Below are 21,751 nucleotides of genomic sequence, written 5' to 3' on the forward strand. Positions count from 1 at the left end.
TTGCATCATAGCAGCCCAGAGGGTGCTGTGGTTGGGATTTGTGACCAAAGCAGCATAGACAACACGGGGATGCTTCAGCTATCGCTGAGCCGTGATTATGCAGCGTCAAGGCCTTCTGTAGGTAGGTGGGCAGGGGTTGTGAGGGGACACAGCTGGGACAGCTGACCCAACTGACCAGAGGGATATTCCGTACCGTATGACATTGTGCTCAGCAATCCATATGATGTCATGGTCAGCAATAAACCTAGTGGCCAAAGCTTTTCCAAAGTTGCCATTACTCAAGGACTGCTGGTGGGTGAGTGGTCGCTTTTGCATCACATGTTGTCTTTGCCTTCCCCCCGCCCCATCCCACTTATTAAACTGTCTTTATCTCAACCCACGAGTTTTCTCACTTTTGCCCTTCCAGTTCTCTCTCCCGTCCTGTTGGGGGGGAGCGAGCAGCTGGGTGGGTCTGAGCTGCCCGCCGGGGTTAACCCACCACAGCAGCGTACAAGTTGTTATGCAAAATGCTAGAAGCTTCTGGAAATTTCTTGACTCACCCTCCTTTTAAATGAGGGACCTGTAGAAATTACCTCCTCAGTAACTCTTGAGTGGCCTTAGTTAAACAAATTCTTAGAATCATGGGATGGTTTGGGTTGGAAGGGACACTGAGAAAATGGTGGCTCTAAGGTCAGATTTTATTTTTTTAGTGTTGACGTTCTCCTCTGATCCCTTGCTTTAGGTTCACCAGCTTGAGGTAGCCCCTCACTCCCAGACACACCAAGGTATCGACATTAAGAGAGTTAGTTGTATGTCATCACGATCTCATGCCTTAGGAGCAACAAGTTTGCCTAAGGGCCTAGTGTCTGTACTAGGGATATACAAGTTATAAAAAGCTACAAGAAGTGTCAGATATTTTCACTATATTTAAAACTAACCTTGAAGCACATACCTCATATGCTGATTTTATTTTGTTGCCTACAATGTGTGCCAGCAGTGGGAAAGGATTCTGAAGTGAACGAGGCATTGGGATATTTGGCATTTTATGGTGGGTGAGATATTTTCTGCCGTAACCACAACACTTTTCCCAGAGGAACCATTACCCATCATTTGCAATGATCCAGCTTTATGCATCGCAAACGTGACCCATCCTCGGCGTGGTCAGAGAGCTGGGCCTTGCGGAGGTGCAGCTCCGTGTCTGCCTGGGGATCAGATGTTTCATAACAAACACGGCAGAATTACTCAGGGGAATTACTCAGGCGCACTCCTGTTAACAAAATTTGGTAATCCTCTAATAAAAACGTCCAATCTGTATCTGGCTTCTACCACCTACTACATAACCTTATAATCCTCAGTTTTAAAAACAACTGCAGGTTTGGGGAATAAAGTCTTGCAAGTGACAAAACAGATGACAACTCATGGGAGGGAAACCTGGAGGCTGAAGGTGGAAGGAAGGTTTGTAACAAAATAAAAGGACAAAGAAAATGGAATTTTCTCTTTGTTTTTTTCCTGAATCTATTAGAACAATTTCTGATGCATTCAAAGAATTGCTTTCCCTTCAAGAAGGCCACGGTGAAATATTTCTGTGTTTTTATTCTTTTCTTTTTTTTTTGCAGGCATCCTAATGCTGAGAGAGTAGGAATAACAACCAATCCAAGGATTTCTCCGTGTGGCCTGGAAAACAGCTGGTTATCCTATTTAGCTGGAACTGAAAGACTCCACATTCATAAAATGCCCCAGCAGGAACCTTATTTTGTACAAATGTGTACTAACTTCATGGGGGAAATCTGCACCAGCATACCTCATTATATCTAATGGAATACTATTAAGAACTCCATGCCCTGTGAGTTGAAAACCTTTCTGTAAGCAGGTGGCATTCTCAGGCTTGCTTATTAATGCGCACACCGGGGCTAGTATAAACATAGTCCCTTCATGTGTTTTGCCTCCTGTCTGTCCTCCGTTTTTCTAGAGCCAAACACCCAGCTTCAGAGATGCTCGAATCCTTTGTGCTGCTCGATTGGAACTAATGGGATTCACCTGGTCTGAAATGAGAATCCGCGGAACCACGCCGCATCTCTGCAGAGATCCTAAAACCTGACACCGTTTGGGGAAACTTTGTTACACTGCACGGTTAAAAGAAAAAAAGAAAAAAAAAAGCAAATGCAAATATAACCAATACTGAGAGTGTTTTCAGATAGAAGGGACTATTCCTACTTGCTCTCCTGGCCCCTGACTTTAATCATGTAGTTAGTTGGGAATTAACCTTCCCAGGGGAGGAATCCAGGTGAAAATATTTACCTCAGATAGAAACTTCAGAGCGTGCAAAATATTTATATTCCAGTTCTTAAAAGGTGAGTCATTTAGAAATTAAAGTGGTTTTATTTAATTTTCCTAAAAATGGTTCGCCCATACTGTGGCCCGTTTGACAGCTCAAGAAAACAATCTTAATGACTTACACTAAAATGTCAAAATGATTTTAAACAAGGTAAAAAACCTCTTGTGTTCCTAATCCCTGAACATCTGATCTCTAAAACCATTCTCCACGGGGGAACTTAAATATGTGCACAGGCTTACAAAAGCTGCATGAAACTAAGAGATGTTAAGGTCAGATGAGGGGCTGGAACCTGTGAAATTTCAGATGGTAAACAGGATTTAGGATCCCGTGTTTTCACTGAGACAACAAAAGTGGATATAATTAACACACAGTGTTAAACCTCATTAGTCTCCCAGGGTTTCAGTTATGCTTACAAAAATCAACCCGCTAGAATAAATATGGCTAAAAAAGTGGGGAGCCACTTTACAATGAAAACAATTTTTACTCTACAAAATACGCATGTTTCCCCCCCGCCCCCCGCTGTTCTGAAAGATACAAAGCGCAATGTTTTTTACCACGAACTGCTTTGAAAAGCACTCAGAGGTTCAGGCCCTGAGCTACTCTGCACATTTTTCAAAGGAGATGGGTATCCAACAGTAAGCCATACTTTCATTACTTTTTTTTTAAAAATAGTAGCATACCACAACACCTGTGCTGAAATACCTGCTTTGAGAAAGCCTCCAGGAACTCCACCTGCTCTCCTGCCCCCTGCAGCGTTCAAGGACGAGGAACCTCCTGAGGAGCCTCCCGGATGCTGCCGAGTGTCGACTTCAGCAAAAGCCCAGGGCTGCTGGCTTTCGCAGCTGCAGGTCGCTGGTTCCTGCCTCCAGAGGCAGCGTTTGCAGCTGGGCTCTTACCAGAGCAGGAGCTGCTGTTGGCTATCAAAGCCAGGTGGGCTTTTGTCTTCATAAAACACGATGGCCCTCAGCTTCTGCTGAGCTTCAGCTTGCGCTCGTGCAAAGCAGAGCCTTTGGCGCCTGTGAGAATTTACGTGGTAGTGGGAGGCTTCTTGTCTGCGGCATGGGAGTAACCAAGATCCTCCCCAGTTTGTAAATAAAACCTCATGATTTTTCACTTCGGTTAGTAAGTTGACATGCAGATGTGACTCCACGTTAAAGTGCAAACTTAGGAATGGGCATGGCTTTCCTGGCTTTGGTGAGGTGTGCCTTATGGTATTGGCAATTGCAATGAAGGTGGTGGGGAATGGACGGAGTGGGAGACTTTTACAAACGGGGGCTGCTTGTGAGAAGTAAGAGCGTCAGAAATGTGAACCCTTGGAAATGTATTTAGTCTAGTTAGCATGAGTAACCTCATCTGTGCTTCCATAGCTGATGTAGCATTAAAACACAACAGGTCCCATCACCTCTTCTGGCAGAAGGGAGATACAGCAACGTGGGGATGGGCACATAAAAGGTGGCTTTTCGTTAGTTTTTGGATGCTGAAGGTTTCAGACACCACTTTGTGTCAAGCAGCACTTCAAAGACACTTCTCTCCCGAGGGAGTAATGGCAATGCGGATACATTGGGATAGGGCCAATAAATGATTTTGGTTCCTATGAGGTCTGAAGATTCAGAGAGGATAGGTGAGGCTCAAGCCAGGAGTCACAGCCACAGAAAAACCACTAAGAGAGGCAAACCTTTTGCATTCGCCTGAAAGTCAGAAAGGGAAATATATAAAAGACACTGGGAAATTTTTATTTTCTTTCTTTGAGAGAATAACAAGTCTTGCATATAGAGAAGTAGTAGATACTTACCTTAACTTTACTTACTTTACTAAGTACCTTAACTACTATCTCACATGAAATTCTTACAAGCTGAGGAAAAAAAAAATGGTCTTGATCACAGTCTTATAAAGCAGGTACAGAAAGGACAGGAAACCTGCACCCAGACTGGAAACCAGTCCGTTCCCAATGGGGAGAAGAGCCTGCCTCGGGTGCAGAAGTTTGTCTGCGATTTGCTATTATTCAGCCCTTCTGTTAATGACTTGGATGACGGAACAAAAAGTAAACTGATTAAATTCACAGCTGACACCAAGCTGGAAGGGCTGTAAATACACTGTGGGGAAGGATTAGAATTCAAAATGTTCGTGACAAGCCGGAGAAACAATAAGGGGTGGGGGAAATAAAAAAAAAAAAAGGAGGTAACTCAATTAAGGCAAAGGTAAAATCCCGTATTTGACAGGAATGGCCAACTAAGGAAACATAAAATGGAAACAATCGCACAGACAGCAGTTCTGCAGGAAAGGATCAGGCAAAGATCACGTTGTGCTATAGAGAGTAACGCAGCCTCCAAGACAAGTGCCGTAGTGCTCGACACCGGTCAGCCCACGCGCTGAGATGTGTGCGCTTCTCTTCCAGAAAGAGGTGCACAGTCCATAGGAAAAGGCGATCTACTCAACATAGGAGCCTACAGAATTTAGGAGAAAAGCTTGAAAGAATTGGGGCCGTTTAGCTGCAAGGGGGAAGGGCCATCGGTGCAGAGCTGAACTCTCGAGTCTGCCGGAGGCTGCTGCAAAGAAGTGAATGATCCGTCCCCATCTCTGCAGTGGGAACAACCAAACCGAAGGGTCTAATCTGCAGCCAGAACCAGGCTAGAGAGCAGAAAAACCTAGAAGAGAAAGGGTGATGGTACATTCTTCCTTAATGATGAGTTTCGAAAACAGGACAGACAAGCTTAAGTCATGATTTACACTGTTGTGGTTGGGTAGAGTTTCTCTAAACCCCTTCCAGCCGTTAGCACAGGTACGAAACAAGGGCTCATGCGTGAACACACCGCCACTTTCCTAACATTCTTTAAAATAACTTGTATTTCTTTGCACATTTTTTTTTTCCTCCTACTCTTTAACTGCACTGGGTATCCGGGATATTTCATAGCCTTTCAAATAGATTTTGGAGGTTATTTAAAGGGAATGCTGGGTTATGTTTGGTTGAAATATAGCAAAGCGTATCTGTATTGCAATATGTAAATCAAAAGAATTTAAACTCCCTTATGTGAACTACTGTCTGCTGCTTAAGTGAAACCAGACCAATTCTTTACATGTGTTTATATTTATATAAACATATTTATGATATTTACAATATTTCTATTTCTATTTAACAGAAGATAAACTTAAATGTGTGAAGAAGGATCAGGCCAGTTTTGGGACTCTTAAGTAATAACCTAAATTATCCAGTAGCTGGGTTCCATCCCTACATTTTACATTACATATTTATATTTTATATCCACACGTGAAGATGAAATTCTGTTACAATTAGGTTGACAGACCTAGATTGAGTTTCTGAATGCAGCTTTTTCAAAAAGCTTACTTACAGTTCATCTCTCCCTCACTCTGATAAAATGGTTTCTTCTCAAGCTATTAAAGAGGAAGAATTTCAAGAATTTTTCAAATCGGCTGATGTAGAGTAGTTTGACAGTTGCATGATCTTCTATTTTCATGAGAAATTATTCCCCAGAGAGAACAGTGTTGTTTCCCTTTTGTATATTTATTTAACTTGATTTTTTATGGGTAATGCCCTGAAAAGTTGGAAATGCATATAACTCTTTTGCAAGAATATTATAAATGGATGCTTATCTCAGGCACTAAATATCTTGATTTCTTTAAATAGAAACGCCAAGACAAGGAAGAGGAATAAACAGGAAGAGTAAGCCTAGACCAGTGACAGATTTTCTGTTTGCTACAGCAAGATTTTTCATTTTCTTTTCTTTTTTTTCCTCCTGATAGCAATTGCAAACGAGTTCCTCCGCTGTGGTTTCTGCGGGACGAGGTGCTGCTTGCAGTTCAGCGCCAGCCTGGTGGTGTGCTCCCCCTCCCCAGGCACCAACCTTGCCTTTATCTCCCGTAACCCTGCCCAAGCGATAACCACCCGTGGTGGTCACAATGCGTGCATCTAGTCATGATGGCTGCATCCAGCTCAACCTGGTTTTGGGGAGACAGATAACAACACAATAGCCAAGGGCTAACTTGAGCAATGCTGGTGCTGTGGTCAATGTGCAAATATGACTATTAAGTAAGTCAATCATCTTACCCCCATAAATAGTGAACAGCCCAAGAGCCCTCTGAGCTCTCCCGCACGGCAGCGGGCTGCACGCCAGCATCTCCCCTTGAGCAGGGACGCCTCTCAAGGTTACTTGCTAAACCTTGAAATCTTAGCTAAGTCATATAAAGGATTGATTGCACGTATATAATCGTTTAGATAAACCATTGGCCAAGTCTGGCACTAGGATTGGATCCAGCTGCCCCTACACTCCTCTCTGAGAAGGAGTTCAGAAAGCAAGGGGGTCCTCTCTGAACCTCAGGACTCAACGGGAGGCTCTCCCTGACAGCTCTGTCTGACCCTGTGCAGTAAATAACCAAGCGTGCCTTGCCATCAAGTCTTGTTAAAACACTGTCGCATTTACCATCAAACTTTGTTAGACCCCTGTTTTACATCAATAAACATATTGCTGCTGCTCTCTACCAGCGAAGCGCCTTGCTTCCATCCACGCCACAGCCCTGTGCTTCCCACCCAGGCCAAACCCGCTCAGCCCGGGAGGAAGCCCCTCTCCCCTGAGCACCGGGGCTCCACGAGACATCAACAGGCTGCGCTGGACAACATGACAGGCAGTAAATCGCCAAAGTCATTGCACCTTTGCGGACACCCTGCCTCGGCAGCACTGCTCATCGCTCTTACGGATGAAAATCAGCACTGCAGCTTGACCCACAGGTCCTGGGACACGCCAGACGTCAGCTGAGGCTGGCGATGACCTCGCAGGCAATTGCTGAGCAGAGCATGTATGATACGGTGCCAAACTCAACACGTAGAAGGCAGTTTTGGCGCCCTGCAGTCTCTACACAGCAAGCAGGTAACTCCCCCACACCGACAAATGCTGGATGCCCCTGCTGCTGCCTGATGACCCACCAGCGTAGTAACTGTCTCCCAGGCTGGGACCATGACTCAGAAATGGCAGAAAGTGCCCTGAACTGAAGGAGCAGATTAGGTTCCCAAAGATCTTGACTGCTTCCCTCAGGCTACAGACATCCCCATTCTTTTAGTGGCTCTAGCCTCAGCCATACGTGGAGAAAAGCAGTCAGCTCCATCACCCACTGCAGAAGATGTAAAACCTGCATTCTCTGGATGTCATTTTTATGGAGAATCATTCTACCATAAAATCACTGAGAGCAGATCCAACTGCTGGAGACACAAAACAAGGCTACTGCTTGCGACAAAAGGATGCTCTCCTATGCAGCGTTTCTTCCTCATGTTTAACTCTATGCCGGACAAATCAAATGATGTTAAATTGAACAGCAGGGTGATGCAATGGGACAATGTCCCCACAAAACAAACTGACTGACCAACCAACACTGAAGGTCACAGCATGGACTGAGAGCTTGTGAGAAGAGCCACATATAAAGTCCATTGTAAAGCCCATCAGTAAAGCCAAGTGTGGTTTTTCTACGTGGTTTAGAGAGCCTTGCAGAAGTTGATTTGTCGACTCTGTCTTGTATAGCCCAGGAAACTCTAGGACATTGCATGAAATTCAGGATAGGATAGGTCCTGTACAACTGGGACAAAAGCAGAGGTCTGTTTTTTAAACAGGGATTGTAACACAAGTACAAGTGCGTGGTCAGGTCACCATGGGCTTTCCTCCCATTCAGCGCTGTCTGCTTTAAAGGCTATTAGCCCGTTATTCGGCACCTCTTTTTAACCAGAAAACTAAAACATAGGCAGTAGGTAACAACAGACTTTAATGATACACCTGGTTAGTACTTAGCGACCATCTTTCAGACCCAGACTGAATGCCAAATCACTCTGGCAATTGCATTTCTTGTAGTTACCAGCCCTTCTCCTTTTTAAAATACATCTTTCTGACAGCAGCCCACAGCTAGTATTTCCTTCTCATTCTCTGAAGCGCAGAGCACTACAAATACATCATTTAGCTTTGCTGCAGTCCTTTCTGTCCCTTTGATCATCTCCTTTACACCCCTCTGCATTTCTGCTTCGTTCCCGCATGTGCAGTACATCAAAAAAGAGCTTTGCAGCAAGTACCTTGGGCTTTTCAGGGTGGGTTTTTTTTTTCAGGGACACAGTCCCAGCTGGTCTAAACCAGCACAAACGCCACTGAAGTCAGCAGCATTATTGTATTTAAACCAGGTAAAATTCTGACCCTAGTTCCCATTTCAAAATGCCTTAGAATTGAACTAAAGCTTTAAAATTCTATTATTGGAGTGCTGACTGCTGGCTTGGAAATTTCCTTGCAGAAGTGTGAAACTCAATTGCAGTCTGTTACTTTGTGACTCAAGGAGTAGACCATGAACGATGGTCCTTTCTTCCTTCCATTCATCCTGTCCCCTTAAAAAATGGTTTATGGCGCTAAGAAATAGTTTTTCTAATAGTAGCTAGACTGGACAGTTTCTTTTTGCATTTTACAAACGTAAACCATCCCCCTTTGCATTTGGCTAGCTGTTGGCTGAACATTTTGGGCATACATTTATAAAACCTGATTATAAGACATTTTACTTCTTTCAAATGCTTTAAAACTGAGCAATTTCATAGTGTTACCATGTCGCAAGTATGGATTTCCCCAGCTCAGAGGCTGGCAGTGAATGAACTTGGGAAAAGGCTGCAAAGGAGGTAGCGTAAGGCTTGGGGTGATGGGCAATCCTGGCTCCGGGTCTTAGAGTTCAGCTTCCTCTGAACACCGCATGGCTCCCACAGGCAGAGTCATCTGAACAACTCATAAATACCCTGAAGAAAAGAAATACTAGTTGTCCTATTTCATAGATTAGGAACGGAAGCCCAGGGCTAACGTAACACCTTCAACATCCCAATATCCCAAGCAGAAGTTAGCTCTGCATTTCCAGTCCCTGGCTAACGATCCAAGTAGTGGATGCCCATTTATCTCTAATCTCCCTCATACAGAAAGAAAAAAGACAAATCAGCTCTCAGATGAGTATCTCAGATCTGATGTAGAATATGATAGCAGCAAGACTAACACACAAAATTCTACCATTCGAGAAGCCGACAGCCACATTCCTTACCCAGCTGGCAATAGACCTGAACTGGAAAAAAGGATTTTCTTTGCAATTTTCTTGCGTTGAGAATTGTTCCCGCGTAATAAGAGCTGCTCCCCTCTCTCTACAGAAATCTCAGCCTGTTAAATTGCTCTCGTGAAGGCTGAATCCACATTTCAGCTACAACAGTGGGAAGCGCTGCAGGCAGGGCAATGCCCCCAAGAGGAGAGCATTTCTCAGTTCACGGGATGATGAAACACATGTGAACTCTCCGTGCTCCAGACAGCTTCTGGGAAACAATTTCTCCGCGCCTCAGTCTGCTGTTGCACTGCCTCGGTACTGCTTACTGCTCTCTTTGGAAAGAAATCACTGCTGTCTGGAAAAAAAAATAAAAGGAATAAAAACGTACTTCAGTGGAGCGGATAAGTTGGCGAGTAAAGCAGCAGACAGTGGCTCTAAGACTTTACAGAGAAGCATTGCTGAAATGTACCTCAGCATCTGACAGTTTGAATTGCGCCCTTCAGGTTTTAAAACCAGAGAAACTTCGGTAGACGTCCATGTTTATGTTACGTTTACGTTGCTCAAGCACCGCTTTCAGTTTTGGCTAATAAATAAAAATGCAAACCAGCCCCATGACAACCAGCACGCAAGCGAGCGAACTGCCCAGCTGTGCCCTAATAAAGCTCCTTCCTCTCCCCTCGCTGCATGTTGGAGGTCGCTTGTTTTAGATAAGCACATTAGGTCATCAAAAGGAAGATTAATTTACAAGCTTGTTAACTTTTTTCCCCCCTTTTTTTTGGAATGTCCGTGAGGACCGAGAGCCAGGCTAATAAAGTAATCAAGAAAGGACAAAGCGTTCACCCTGCCCCAAATGAAAATGCCCAAACCTTTTTCCCCCTCCCTCCCTTTCTTCCTCCCCTCCCACGGTTCTCCCGGTGACGCCTCCCCTGAGCCAGCGTTACCTAACTTTTACACAAACACGCAGTTCCCATAAGCATCAACTTCACACAGCTCTGGCTTTCTCTCTGATCACATCTCGGGTTAGGGGAGCAGAGGCAAAGAGCGACCACCGAGGGCTTCACCAGCAGCTCTGCAAGGTAACCAGCTCCTTGGATTTTTACTTTTCGTTTGTCATGCCTAACTAGTGCTTAAGTAGATGGACCAAAAAAAGCCTCCTGGCAAACGGTTTTGCTGGAATTTGTAGTAGGAGAAAAGTTTCAATACAAACAAAACCAGATTAAATAGCACTTTGGCTTAGTTGCTTCCTGCAGCGAAAAAAGGGCAGTTTTTAAGATCAAGATCTAGCATGAAATATAAAATCACTGGGATTTCTTTTAGTCATGGGTGTCAGTTGTATGTGTTTCAACATGCGTATGCGTTCTGATTTAGTTTCAATTAATCACATTAGACAGATTTAGAAAGCAGCTGTCTACTGGGACCATGCTCCAGCGGTTTTGCCCAGCCCTGACACAGGCTGCGTGCCTTTCTCTCCAGTCATACTGCTGCAAAAAGCCCTTAATTCGCTGTAGCTTCTTCTACCTTTCGCAGGCTCCGAGTCGCCACGATGCTTCTGCTTCTTTCTCTGGTCACTGGGCTTGCCCTGTCTGCCTCTGGTGTCATGACAGGCAAAGAAACTGATCCAAGCCACGAGTCATTTTTTGAGATCCAGAAAAAAGTGAACGACCTCTGGCAGAATTTGCTCTATCCCGTAATGCCTGGTAACGGGACCGATGGGATAATTTACGCCACTTGTGAAATGAAGCCCAGCTCCAAAATAGATGCTGACAAGCCACAAGTGACTGGACAAGTCTTATTCAGACAGTATTTCTCATATGGAAGATTAGAAGCCATTTTTCACTTGGATGGGTTTCCGTTGGATAATAATCAATCTGGTAGAGCTATACACATCCACGAGCTTGGGGATCTCAGCAACGGCTGCGATGCTACAGGAGGACACTATAACCCTTTCAGCGTGAATCACCCCCGCCACCCAGGGGATTTCGGCAACTTTTTTCCTAAAGAAGGCAAAATCAGAAAATACAAAACAAATCTCTCTGCCACTATGTTTGGTCCGTATTCCATCATGGGCAGGTCCGTTGTGATCCACGAGCAGGAAGATGACATGGGCAAGGGCAACAATAAGGCCAGTTTGGAAAATGGAAATGCTGGGAAACGCCTGGCTTGCTGCGTGATTGGGATATGCAACAAGAACTTGTGGGAAGAGAAACTGCCTGAGGTTACAGACAAGAAGAAGAGAGGGCTCAAACGAACATAGAACCAGGCTGAAGTGAAGACCACCAAGCCAGCTACAGCCTGGGCAGCAGAAAGTACCTTTTGGCCATCCCACTGGCCACTAAGATACATGGCTAAAGGATTCCCATTTCCATTTGCTTGCTCCTCTAAGAAACGCTTATCACTTTGTAGAGCCTCCTTTCTGTAAGCCCACCAATAAAACCAGCATCAACTCAACATTGTGATGTATTTTCTTGAAGAGAAAAGATTCCCTTTTATGCAGTTTGGGAGTTGAATGCATGTAAGAGTGCTAACGGATATGGCTGATAGTCTGTTAAGAGTGTGTGTTGGAAAGGGCTCTTAAGGGATCATAACTTAGATACCAAAGAAAAAAAATAGTGAATATGAATAAGAAATTGCCTCTCATTAGACACTATCCTGTATTCAGCTGCAAATCTGAAAGGCAAAAAGATCTCTGTGCTTTCAACCGTGTTGTGTTGCAAGACCAGGATAATGGACCTCCCCTAAAAATAAGGGAAAGTACAGACATTTCTGGTTTAAACTTTACATCCTTTACGTTATTCTACTTGTATTTTCAGGGCTTATTCTCAAACACGTATAAGCTTCTTAACTATTTTAAATTGTCCACATGGCTACAGCTAAGTCACACTGTTTACATCTGAAAGTACACTTAATAGAAATATTCCAGTTTACCATCACTCCCCAGCAAAAATTCCCTAAAGCCTCTAGCTTGTGCCTGTTAGTAACTAAGTTTGGTGTACAAAACTTTGAATGCTGCTTAGACAATGATGCTAAAGTTAACGGATCACAGATAAATATTTTCAAAGCCAAAAAATACTGAGTGTGTTTCTTCATGCAAAAATGTAGGAAGTAAATCAGACAATTTAGACTGGGAGAAGTCAGTGAAAAGATTTAAGCCATATAATTTTTAGACTTAAAACTCCCACTCAGTAAAGCTTTACTTTTTTAATTTAACACAACTCACTGAAAATACTAAAACACTCCCTCATGACTATCGTTCATCTGATACTGAGAAGACAAAAGGAAACAAGCAGGTAGAACAAGCATATCAGGAAATGTTTTTATTAAAGATGACAAAACATATTAATAGAGTTGAACCATGTTGTGCAGTTAACCCAGGCAGCAACAAGAGAGAGGTTTGCAAATAAATTAAACTGCATAATTTACAAAGTAAAACTACAAAAAGAAGCTGGTAAACAAAATCCTATCTTTTAGAAATGTAGCAGGCTTTCAACTTAATCTCGGTTAAGATTTTGAAATACATTCCTGAGCTCATATGGATTAAAGAAATTCCATTGTCTTTATGATACAAATTTCCATATGCTTAAAATAGTCTCACTTAGAAAAGAAGCAGCATTCTAAAAGATGCTTCTTAATCTGTCATTTTGACACACTTATTTTACAAATTCTGTGAACATTGTTTTTCAAACAACCGCAACATCGTACTTTCAAATGAAATACTTCTCACAGGCAATGCATGAATTCACTTTTAGGTGAGACAACCTCCTTAAATTCACTTTGCGAAATGTATCTTCTCCATACCCCTGCCACAACATTCCCTTCCCAGTTTGCCTCCCCAGAGCCCAACACCAAAAAGGCTTCTATCTCTGGATGCGATTTCTGCATTTCTAAAGTCCTAGAAAAAGGGAACACAAGTCTAAAAAAAACCCAATCAAACAAAACCAAACCACCCCTGAAAAACGTAAAGTAGTGTTGATTTCACAACAAAACAATTAATTTACCGGGAAAAAAATAAATCATTGTTCTAGTAGCACAACAATATCAACTACAGCAATATCCAAGGAAGATACTGACGAGAATATTCAATTAGTTACCACATAGTGCAGCAAAGATGTCTTACTTTTACAAGTCTCCTGGCTTTGTAGTCTTGTGTTCCTGGGAGAAGGCTAAAAACGTAGCTAGAATACGCATTCACTACAGCAGAAAGGAGAGGGACAGTATTGCAGCATGATATAGAACTAAAAATGAGTTTTCCAGAGATCTAGGTATCTCACTGGAATGTAATGCTTGCAATGATATAAAAATGGCATCTAAGAGGGAGAATGGTGTGAGGATAATTACCAAGATGTCCTAATTGCTGGGCTGTACATCACTACGTTCTCACAGAAAAAACATACTAAAAAGAATCAACGAATGAGGCACTAAAAAGCTGTTACTCCGGCACTGCTTCTATCTGCTCAAATTTTTGCGAGAAGCTCTTCATTAATTAATAGCATTAACTGGCTGTTAAGGGACCAGGAGCAAATGCCGACTCACTCAACTATGGGTCAGGAAAGAGAGAGGACAAGGAAACACTATAACGCCCTGAACATTCCAGAGCTCAGCTACGTGAAACCTTGACCTTCTTCTTCGCTTGCCTCAGTTCTGACTGCATTGATATTTAGCTCTGCGCAGGATTAGTCTGTGAAAGATGGAAAAGAATACATCTTGAATAAAATGCTACTTCATGTGACGTTCAAGCATTAAAGGAAAAAACCCTGCCACGTTCTCCCGGAGATTTCAGTTTCTGCAGCTATTTCTCTTCCGACTTGTCAGTACTGTCACATAAATGAGTCAATAACACAGTCAGTTACAATTAATGGGAACAGCATAACAATCTTTCAAATACTTAAACTCTTCTTGTTTTTTCAGGTGATGAGGAACTCTAATGGTGATCAGGATAGTGAAAGAAAAACTTTTTACTGCTTCGTGTTCATAACACACTTAAATATACAGATGGCTTTTGTTCCTAAGGGCTGCTGCTTAATATCAGTGAAATGCTGCAATGTCAAATTACCTTTAAAGAGAAGGGAAACATGTTTGAGGAGCACTCTGAGTATGGCTTTACTGCCTGCAGACAGACACTGAAAGGGTTACATGAATGCACCTGCTAGGGAAAACACATGAGAACAGAGACAAGCCACATTTTTCACCTTCCCACTACCATTCCTTATACTTATATGTAATCATTTACATACAGCCTTTCTTCTGCTGAATACAAACTGTTCATGGACTCTGACACCTTGATTACAGCAGCACCTGCTAGCTCATCTTCCATATACAGAAGAGTTTGTCAGTATTGCTAATATAAACTCTGTTCATTCAGTAGCTGACAAGTGGGCTGTAAAAATTTGCAGCTGGCAGTTATTTGTCAAAGGAGGACTCAATCTGGGAGGGATTTTCCTTTTTATTAGTAGTATTTTATTAAATTTGGTTTAATTCTCTCTGATTGGTTTCAAGTTCTAGGAGTGAAAAATGAACATTTACAGACAATTAGGTCCCAAGCCAGCAGAAAAATTGCCTTGACGGCTGCTGGCCCATAGAAGCTCCACAGCTGCAGAGACTATTCCTTATGCTACAAACAGGAGAGGAAGGACGTGCCTCCCCTTCTCCAACAGCTGCTAACTCCAACGTTAAGCATTCCCTTGTTGCTGCCTTCCTAGGAGCAGAGTGGCACAGCTCCAGCATGAGGAGCGAGCTAGGGAATGACACAGCAGCCTCCCTTTTCGCCAGTTATTACAGGAAAGCTTTCCTATGGCTAAATATCAACAAGGGAGTAAGTTTAAGAAAGTGGCAACGATGCAAATAAGCCTTCTACCACACCATAGACTGGTGAAATGAGAAGGAAAGGAAAAGTTATCCTTAATTCAAAAAAAAAAAAAAAAAAAAAAAGAGACACAGATTCCTTTAAAAAGGAGGGCACAGATGGAGTAGGCTGAAATCTACCACCCGTTACTCAGCCCGAGGGCTGTTCCAGCTCCTGTAGGTTGAGGAATGCAATTCCAGTAACAGAGGGCCAAGCAGGTGGACAGAGCATCACCGGTTCTCCTCTTGCTGTTCTCCTTGCTTTGGAACAGCATTGCCACTTCTCACAGAAAGAATTCTGGCTTCTCTGACGATGTTTCCTTCAGAGCTTCATTAAATTGGCTTCTCAGTAACTGGCGAAATAACTCCCTATATTTTCATGAGATGAGCTGGGAGAGGGAAGAAAAAAAATTTCATACAGTTGAGAAGATATACAGGTTTGAAATGAGAGAACTGTATAGATGCAGGGATCATTTTCAGAAACTTCCTATAAGGGAATAGTGATTTTATTCTATGGATGTACTTGCAGGGGCTATATGTAAAGAGAAATAGAAGGCAGTCTGAGAAACAAGCAAAAGCTTCCAACTTTAAGATGCTTCTCAATTTATCACTCCAAGTTTTTTATCCTTGGAAGACACTTCTAACGATTAAACTACAGTCCAACACTGGACCATACACATTACAGAGGCCTAGCGATAATATGATACATCATTATCACCGGTCTCTTTGCTACACTAATGTAAATTACATCAATCTATGTAGAAACTTCAAATCATTACAACGAACCAACATGATTAAGCCTCATCAGCTTCAAATTCTTTCCCTTAGGTAATTTACATTTTTGGTACATTGTAGCCCAAAACTAACAGAAAAACACTTTCATTAGACAAATATTAACAGATCGATATAAAAATATACCCTACGGCATGCAGTTTCACTGATCATATTTGCAGCAGCTCAGCCACTGCAAAAGGATTATGGTGAGAAGCCCCAGGGCCTGGATTTCATACCTCAAGCCAAACTGTTATCCAAATATTCACAGTTTTCAGCAGAATCAGATGGCTTCTTGTTTTCAGATTCAGGGAGCTCCTCAAAGCTGTTACTGGTGTGTGCAGTTGTAACACCGAGCCCTCCGTGCCTTCTAGGGTCCTCAGTATGCACCGCATCCACGGTGCTGCTATTTCCATCCCCTCTTTCATTGGGAATTTCACAATCGCTCTCTGAGGTTTCGTCATTGTCTTTCAGGGCCTCAGTTTCAGCTGTTTGTTCATTCTCCGAGTTTGAGGGATCTGTGGGGTCAGATGAGTCAGGGCTGGAAAGTGGGAACTCTCCCTCAGATGAACCATTAAACTCTGCTCCAACCACTGTGTTCTGCTCCCCTGCGGAAGCGCCTGCTCTTTTCCCTTCCAGTTCTGCAACTGCCTGCTCTGTCAGTTTAATTATCTGACTTCCCAGCTTGTTTATTTCTTCTTCCTCGGAAGGTAACTGGGGTAATGAAGGATAAAAATGTTTATTTTGGTTTCTGTTATTTAAGTTGGTTCCCTCTGGAGCCAGGGACTCACTTGCAACAGCACTAGTTTCATCACATTCTCCCTTCTGTTCTGCTGAAAAAGAAATGGAATAGCGAGATGTTCTAGTCAGTCACATATATTTATTACATATCTGAGCTGAAGACCATCACTACCAGTGCCAGACCCCAGAGATGTTTATCTCAGTAAGGAATTTCTAAGAGTGATTCCCTATCCCATCCCAGGCCCATTTCTTAGATGATAAGCAATCAACACGAAGTTTCTTGGTGGATCGGGCCCTGTTTTAGAGCCTGTCTTTCCCTAACACTGACTACTCTAAGAGAGTCATATTTGATACCATGCTGTAGAACAGCAGGCTCAGGCAAACTTTTTCAAAAGTATAGCAACTCTAAGCAAGGCACTCAGCTACAGAAATTTTTGGCACAGCTTAACATGAATCCCCACATCACTACCACTCTCAGGGGTTAACACAAGCTCCATTTATTTGAAGCTTTTCACAGGCTTTCATCCAATAACAAAGTTTCGTTACTGGTCCTGCAACATTTCTCCTAACATAAAAGATTATTCTAATTTGGGTAACAGCATAAACCAAAGCAGCAGTGGAAGAATTTTAAACATACCATTATACCAAAAGGCAAACACTGAACAAAGTGTCAGAATAGAGAAACAGCAACGTGTAAACAAACAGCTTTGTGAAAGAGAGAATTTGTCCTCATCTCAGTTAAGGACAAAAAGCCTCATTGAAAATAAGCTTGCGAAATCAAGTAAGAAAAATCAGGAAATACCAGAAGTATGGCTGCATTGACAGCTTAAAATGACTCTTGTCATGCAGATGCATTACCTTTTAGTATATGAGCATTTACTCCTTCTCGCACAGGAATGCTGCCTCACGCAATGCACGGGACAGCCTGGCTGCAGGGAGGGACCAGAGCTACACAACAGAGGAGCCCACTGCCTCTATCAGACCCGCCTCATGTATAATTCGGGAGCTGCCGAGTGGGTGAGACAAGGGTTGGCGTGAAGGGAACAGACACTCTTCCTACCATTAAGGAAGCCAAGAATGCTAGTCTGAAGAGCTGGAATTTAAGTCTGTGGAAAAGGCAGGGATAAATTAACTTTCAAAAGGTGACCACCCACTGGATCTAATCCTCATTATCTGAGCACTCAGCTGGAAACCTAGGAGCTTGATTTGCAGTACTGCTCTGCTCATGTTGTATATCTAAACACGCATACCCCAAGTGCTCCAAAAAGAGCCAAAACGTATGTACTTCAGCACTCAAAATTAGCAGGGACTCTACCGTATTCTTTGTGTGCCTCAGTTTCCTCCCTCTACAGTGGGACAACACCATCCCATCACCTTGCTGCAATTTTCTGAAGATAAATTGTTTCAAAGCACTAGAACACCAGAGAAGAGTTCATAGAAAACCAGTACTTTTTCTTCTGGGAATGCTTGAAATAGCACACAGGCAATACAGCAGGAGCAATGCATTTAACAATGGAGAGGAAAAAAACCTGAATAGCTGTTCATTAGCAGCTGCGATGCTCAAGAAAATCTATCCCATGACACTATCCATCCTGTGCGTTGGATAAAGTGAGATTTAGTGGCACAAGACAGTCTTTAATTCATATTACTGTACCATGTCATTATGCATTTTCACACAGGAACTGCACAGTACATCCTACAGACTTCTATCATCCAGCTTAACTGAAACAATGATAACAAGTACAGACTAAAACAGGCCTTGATGAGATCAGGGTAAGCAGATAGATTAGATAAAAAAAGCCTGAAAAAGCCCTCTGATTATCTGTAGATCTAGCTAGAGCAACACTTGACGTAATACAGAAAGTTCTGATAAAGAATATATGTTAGTGCAAAAGCTAAAAATGTTTCCCGGGCCAAACAGGCATCAAATACCAACGGTGCTATTTAAAGGACCATAGCTGACAGACTTGACATCAGGCCTAGTATTTAAAGATATGTAAGAATTTCATTGCTATTTGCTTATCAACTGTTTTCACTCAACTGATCAACTAATCGGAAAATAAAAGTGGTTTTGTTGGTATTTCTGGAATACTTTTAAACCAAGGGCATACTTGCTTGGTAAATGAAGGCAGATGGACACATTCCTATGTTCTTCCCAGCTGCCAAGCTCCCCCAGATTTTGGAGGTACACTGAATAGATGAAAAATTGCAATATGCACCAAGCTCCTAAAACTCTGCAGCAGACATTAATTCTCTATGCTGAGTGGCACAAAAGGTGACTGGGTGTATCACTCCCATATAGCTGCTGACTGGAGAGAAGCGGGGTGACTCCAAGCACAGGGACATGCCCTACGGCTGAAAACACACTGCTTCCTTTCCAGGCTTCGAAGGGAAGACGACAGCCCCAAACATCCTCTAGAAAAAGGATCTGGAGCAACAGAAGTTATCGTTGCTCCATCTATTGCTAGAAGCTATGGCGTCCCCTGCGCAGCTGGTAGTATATATGTGCTCATCTATATCACCGAAACGCTGGTCCAGTTTAAATACACTATCATAGAGGTGGCTTTTGCCTGAGTTCTCACTGCAGGTTATCAGGTATACTGGAAAAAAACGAGCTGTTCAGGCAGAACAGTAATTTCTTAACCTATTCCAGTTTAATGACAGGATTTCTGTGACTGATCTTGGCTCTGTTACAGTTATGGGATAGGGAGGAGGAAAGAGGGCAATGACCTACTGGGAGCCAACTCTTCCCGTGACTGCCACAGCCCTAATCCTTGTCTGCTGCCTCCTCTCCAAGACTGTTTTCTTCTACTCTTCCCTGCCTAGCTCTTTGATCCTGCCAGATATGCCTTTGTTTATCCAGTCCCTACACTCCCTCTGCCAATTTCTCATCGACCTCAATCTTCTTCATCACACCTTACTTTCAGCATTTTGATTCCTCGCTCCTGCGCTCTGACCTCTGCTCAGCCAGATGCAGGTTCCCCCTCACTCAGACTTCCTTCGGGTCTGTCAATCCCCATCTACTCTAGTCTTCCCATCACTTGAGAGTCCTGATCTCAGCCGCCTTCTCCTCTCTGCTCCAGGTTTTGTTCCCTCTAGGTTTACATTATTTTGAAGGAATGGAGCATGCAGAGTTTTACCAGCGTTGGTGGCACAAAGCAAGCTCAACAGAATCATTGGTTTGTTTTTCATTGTTTTTAGCAGATAAGATTTCAAAGTGAATCGTTTAGAATGGGGTGGAAATTCCAACCTGGTTTCTCTGCGTGGAAGCCTTTTCCCCAGATTTCAAATTCCTTTCAATTACAGATATACTAAATACTTGTAGGTTAAAAAAAAACAAAACAAAAAAAACCACAACAACAACAAAAAAACCCGAACCAACAACACACAAACTAAAAAAAAAAATAAACAAACCAAAACCCAAAACATGTGGTCCTCAGAATTTAACATAAAAAAGTGATTTGGCTGACATTTAAAAAATCAGCTGAAGTAGAAAACAGAGCATGGAAAGCTTCAGTCCAGAGCTAAAAGTTTGGCAGTGGTACAAAGTAACAGAAACAGGGTCTGATGAGATCTGACAGGCAGTTTTAATCACAACTGTAATACCAACTTCACCTAGGATAAGTACGTAAAGGAAAGAGCATAATGCGACCAAGTAAATACTTTCAGTTACTGCAGATTCAATTAAAAAAAATAATCAATGATTAAGCAAGCAAAAAATTAATATTTATGAGTTATTATTACTCACCAGAGAACTATTCACTATAGTTTACTTCTTATTTGTAGCAAAAATATCAGCTGATCAAGATTACAAAAAATGATCAGTCTGGCTGTCAAGTTTTATCAGATGATGACATGGATAATAAAGTCAAAATTAAGCCACAACCTATTTAGTTTCAGGACTAACAAATAAATGGTTTATGATGCTTCATGGTTATCTGAGTAAGATCTGGGCAAACCAAAATGTTATGCTCACTAAAAAGCTTATCCAAATACCTATAGGCAAGCATAATAATCCATCTCCCATCCATTATGAAAAACTAAGGAAAAAAAATAAATCAAGGTTATCAGTAAAACACTGTCTTTTGCTACTGTCAAATAAAGTTAAGCTTGACTTTGGAGAGATGTTAAAGCTTGCTATTGGGGAAGGATTTTTAACAAAACACATGCAAGACTATAAAAAAAAAAAAAAGCAGCAGCGAATTTCTCTGGGAAAACGAGTTGGGTATTTCTATTTACCAGGTGCAATCAGGAAGCCTTTCATCTAGGTATCAGCTATAATGCAGTAAAGTGCTAAGCCAGTTCCACAGACTGGTTTCCCACTGTGCATTTTAACTGAGGGAAAAAGAGCAGGAGGCAGTTAACTGTAACATAGATGGCATGAGTAACTTCCAACAGTATCAAGTTATCTGGCAGGAAAATTCTTTGAGGACTAAGACCTGATCCCTAGCCCCGTGCAATCTATTCAACAGTCCTTTTTCAGTCGTTTCTTTGCTATTTGTACTGGGACCATCTATCCATTTTACTTGTGGATGATTTATTCAATCTCTGTGACCACTGAAACTTTGCCTTCTATCCCAGCATGAAAATTTATTGCTTTTTATTTGGAAAGAAATGACTCCTCAGCTCTCATCATGTTCCTTACGTTCCAGGTGCTCACCTTGTACTTCAGTTTTCTGTGGCTTCTCAGTAAACGCTAACAACGGTGACCTGGACCTCTGTATAACAGGCAAGGCTGGGTCACTGAATGTTATGGTATCCTTTCCACCTGAAACAAAGTGTTAAAACCATTAGTTCACCAATTACATCTAATGATATCCAACCGTATCCTACTATTTTTTTTTTTTCAGTGTTATTAAAAAGTACAGAACAGGAAAAGCATCTCAAATGATCCTTCTACAGCATGGAAAAAAATACTCTGTACTGGAGCTGGAATATGCAAGTCAAATACAGAAGAGGCGTACGTTTTTACCCACAGTACTGAGTAAAGGACAGATTTTTAAAGAAGACCAGGTGCTGTGTGCAGCAAATTGTATT

General features: G+C 42.4%; 2 protein-coding genes across 5 annotated transcripts in view; one reads left to right on the plus strand and one right to left on the minus strand.

Annotated features, from left to right (window-relative positions):
- The first annotated feature begins 10,300 nt into the window (after positions 1–10,300).
- Positions 10,301–11,812, plus strand: SOD3 (superoxide dismutase 3). Its single transcript, XM_063335993.1, has 2 exons — positions 10,301–10,440; positions 10,892–11,812. The coding sequence occupies exon 2, from the start codon at positions 10,908–10,910 to the stop codon at positions 11,616–11,618; it is 711 nt and encodes a 236-aa protein (XP_063192063.1). The 5' UTR covers positions 10,301–10,440; positions 10,892–10,907; the 3' UTR covers positions 11,619–11,812.
- An 851-nt stretch (positions 11,813–12,663) lies between these two features.
- CCDC149 (coiled-coil domain containing 149) overlaps positions 12,664–21,751 on the minus strand; it is a 55,159-nt gene continuing 46,071 nt past the window's right edge. For 2 of the 4 annotated variants that reach the window (XM_063336120.1, XM_063336118.1), the window contains 3 exons: positions 21,375–21,482; positions 16,213–16,803; positions 12,664–15,591 (listed from right to left, as the gene is read on the minus strand). In XM_063336120.1, coding sequence (XP_063192190.1) covers positions 16,214–16,803; positions 21,375–21,482 — 698 coding nt within the window. In that variant the 3' untranslated portion in view covers positions 12,664–15,591; position 16,213. Of the gene's footprint in view, positions 15,592–16,212; positions 16,807–21,374; positions 21,483–21,751 lie in introns of all 4 variants that reach the window. The other 2 variants (XM_063336119.1, XM_063336117.1) reach the window with 1 other exon arrangement.

This window comes from Chroicocephalus ridibundus, chromosome 5 (assembly GCF_963924245.1).
Source record: "Chroicocephalus ridibundus chromosome 5, bChrRid1.1, whole genome shotgun sequence".
NCBI lineage: Eukaryota > Metazoa > Chordata > Aves > Charadriiformes > Laridae > Chroicocephalus > Chroicocephalus ridibundus.

Coding starts and splice junctions, on each gene's coding strand:
- SOD3 (XM_063335993.1), top strand. CDS start 10,908: ATGCTTCTGCTTCTTTCTCTGGTCACTGGGCTTGCCCTGTCTGCCTCT.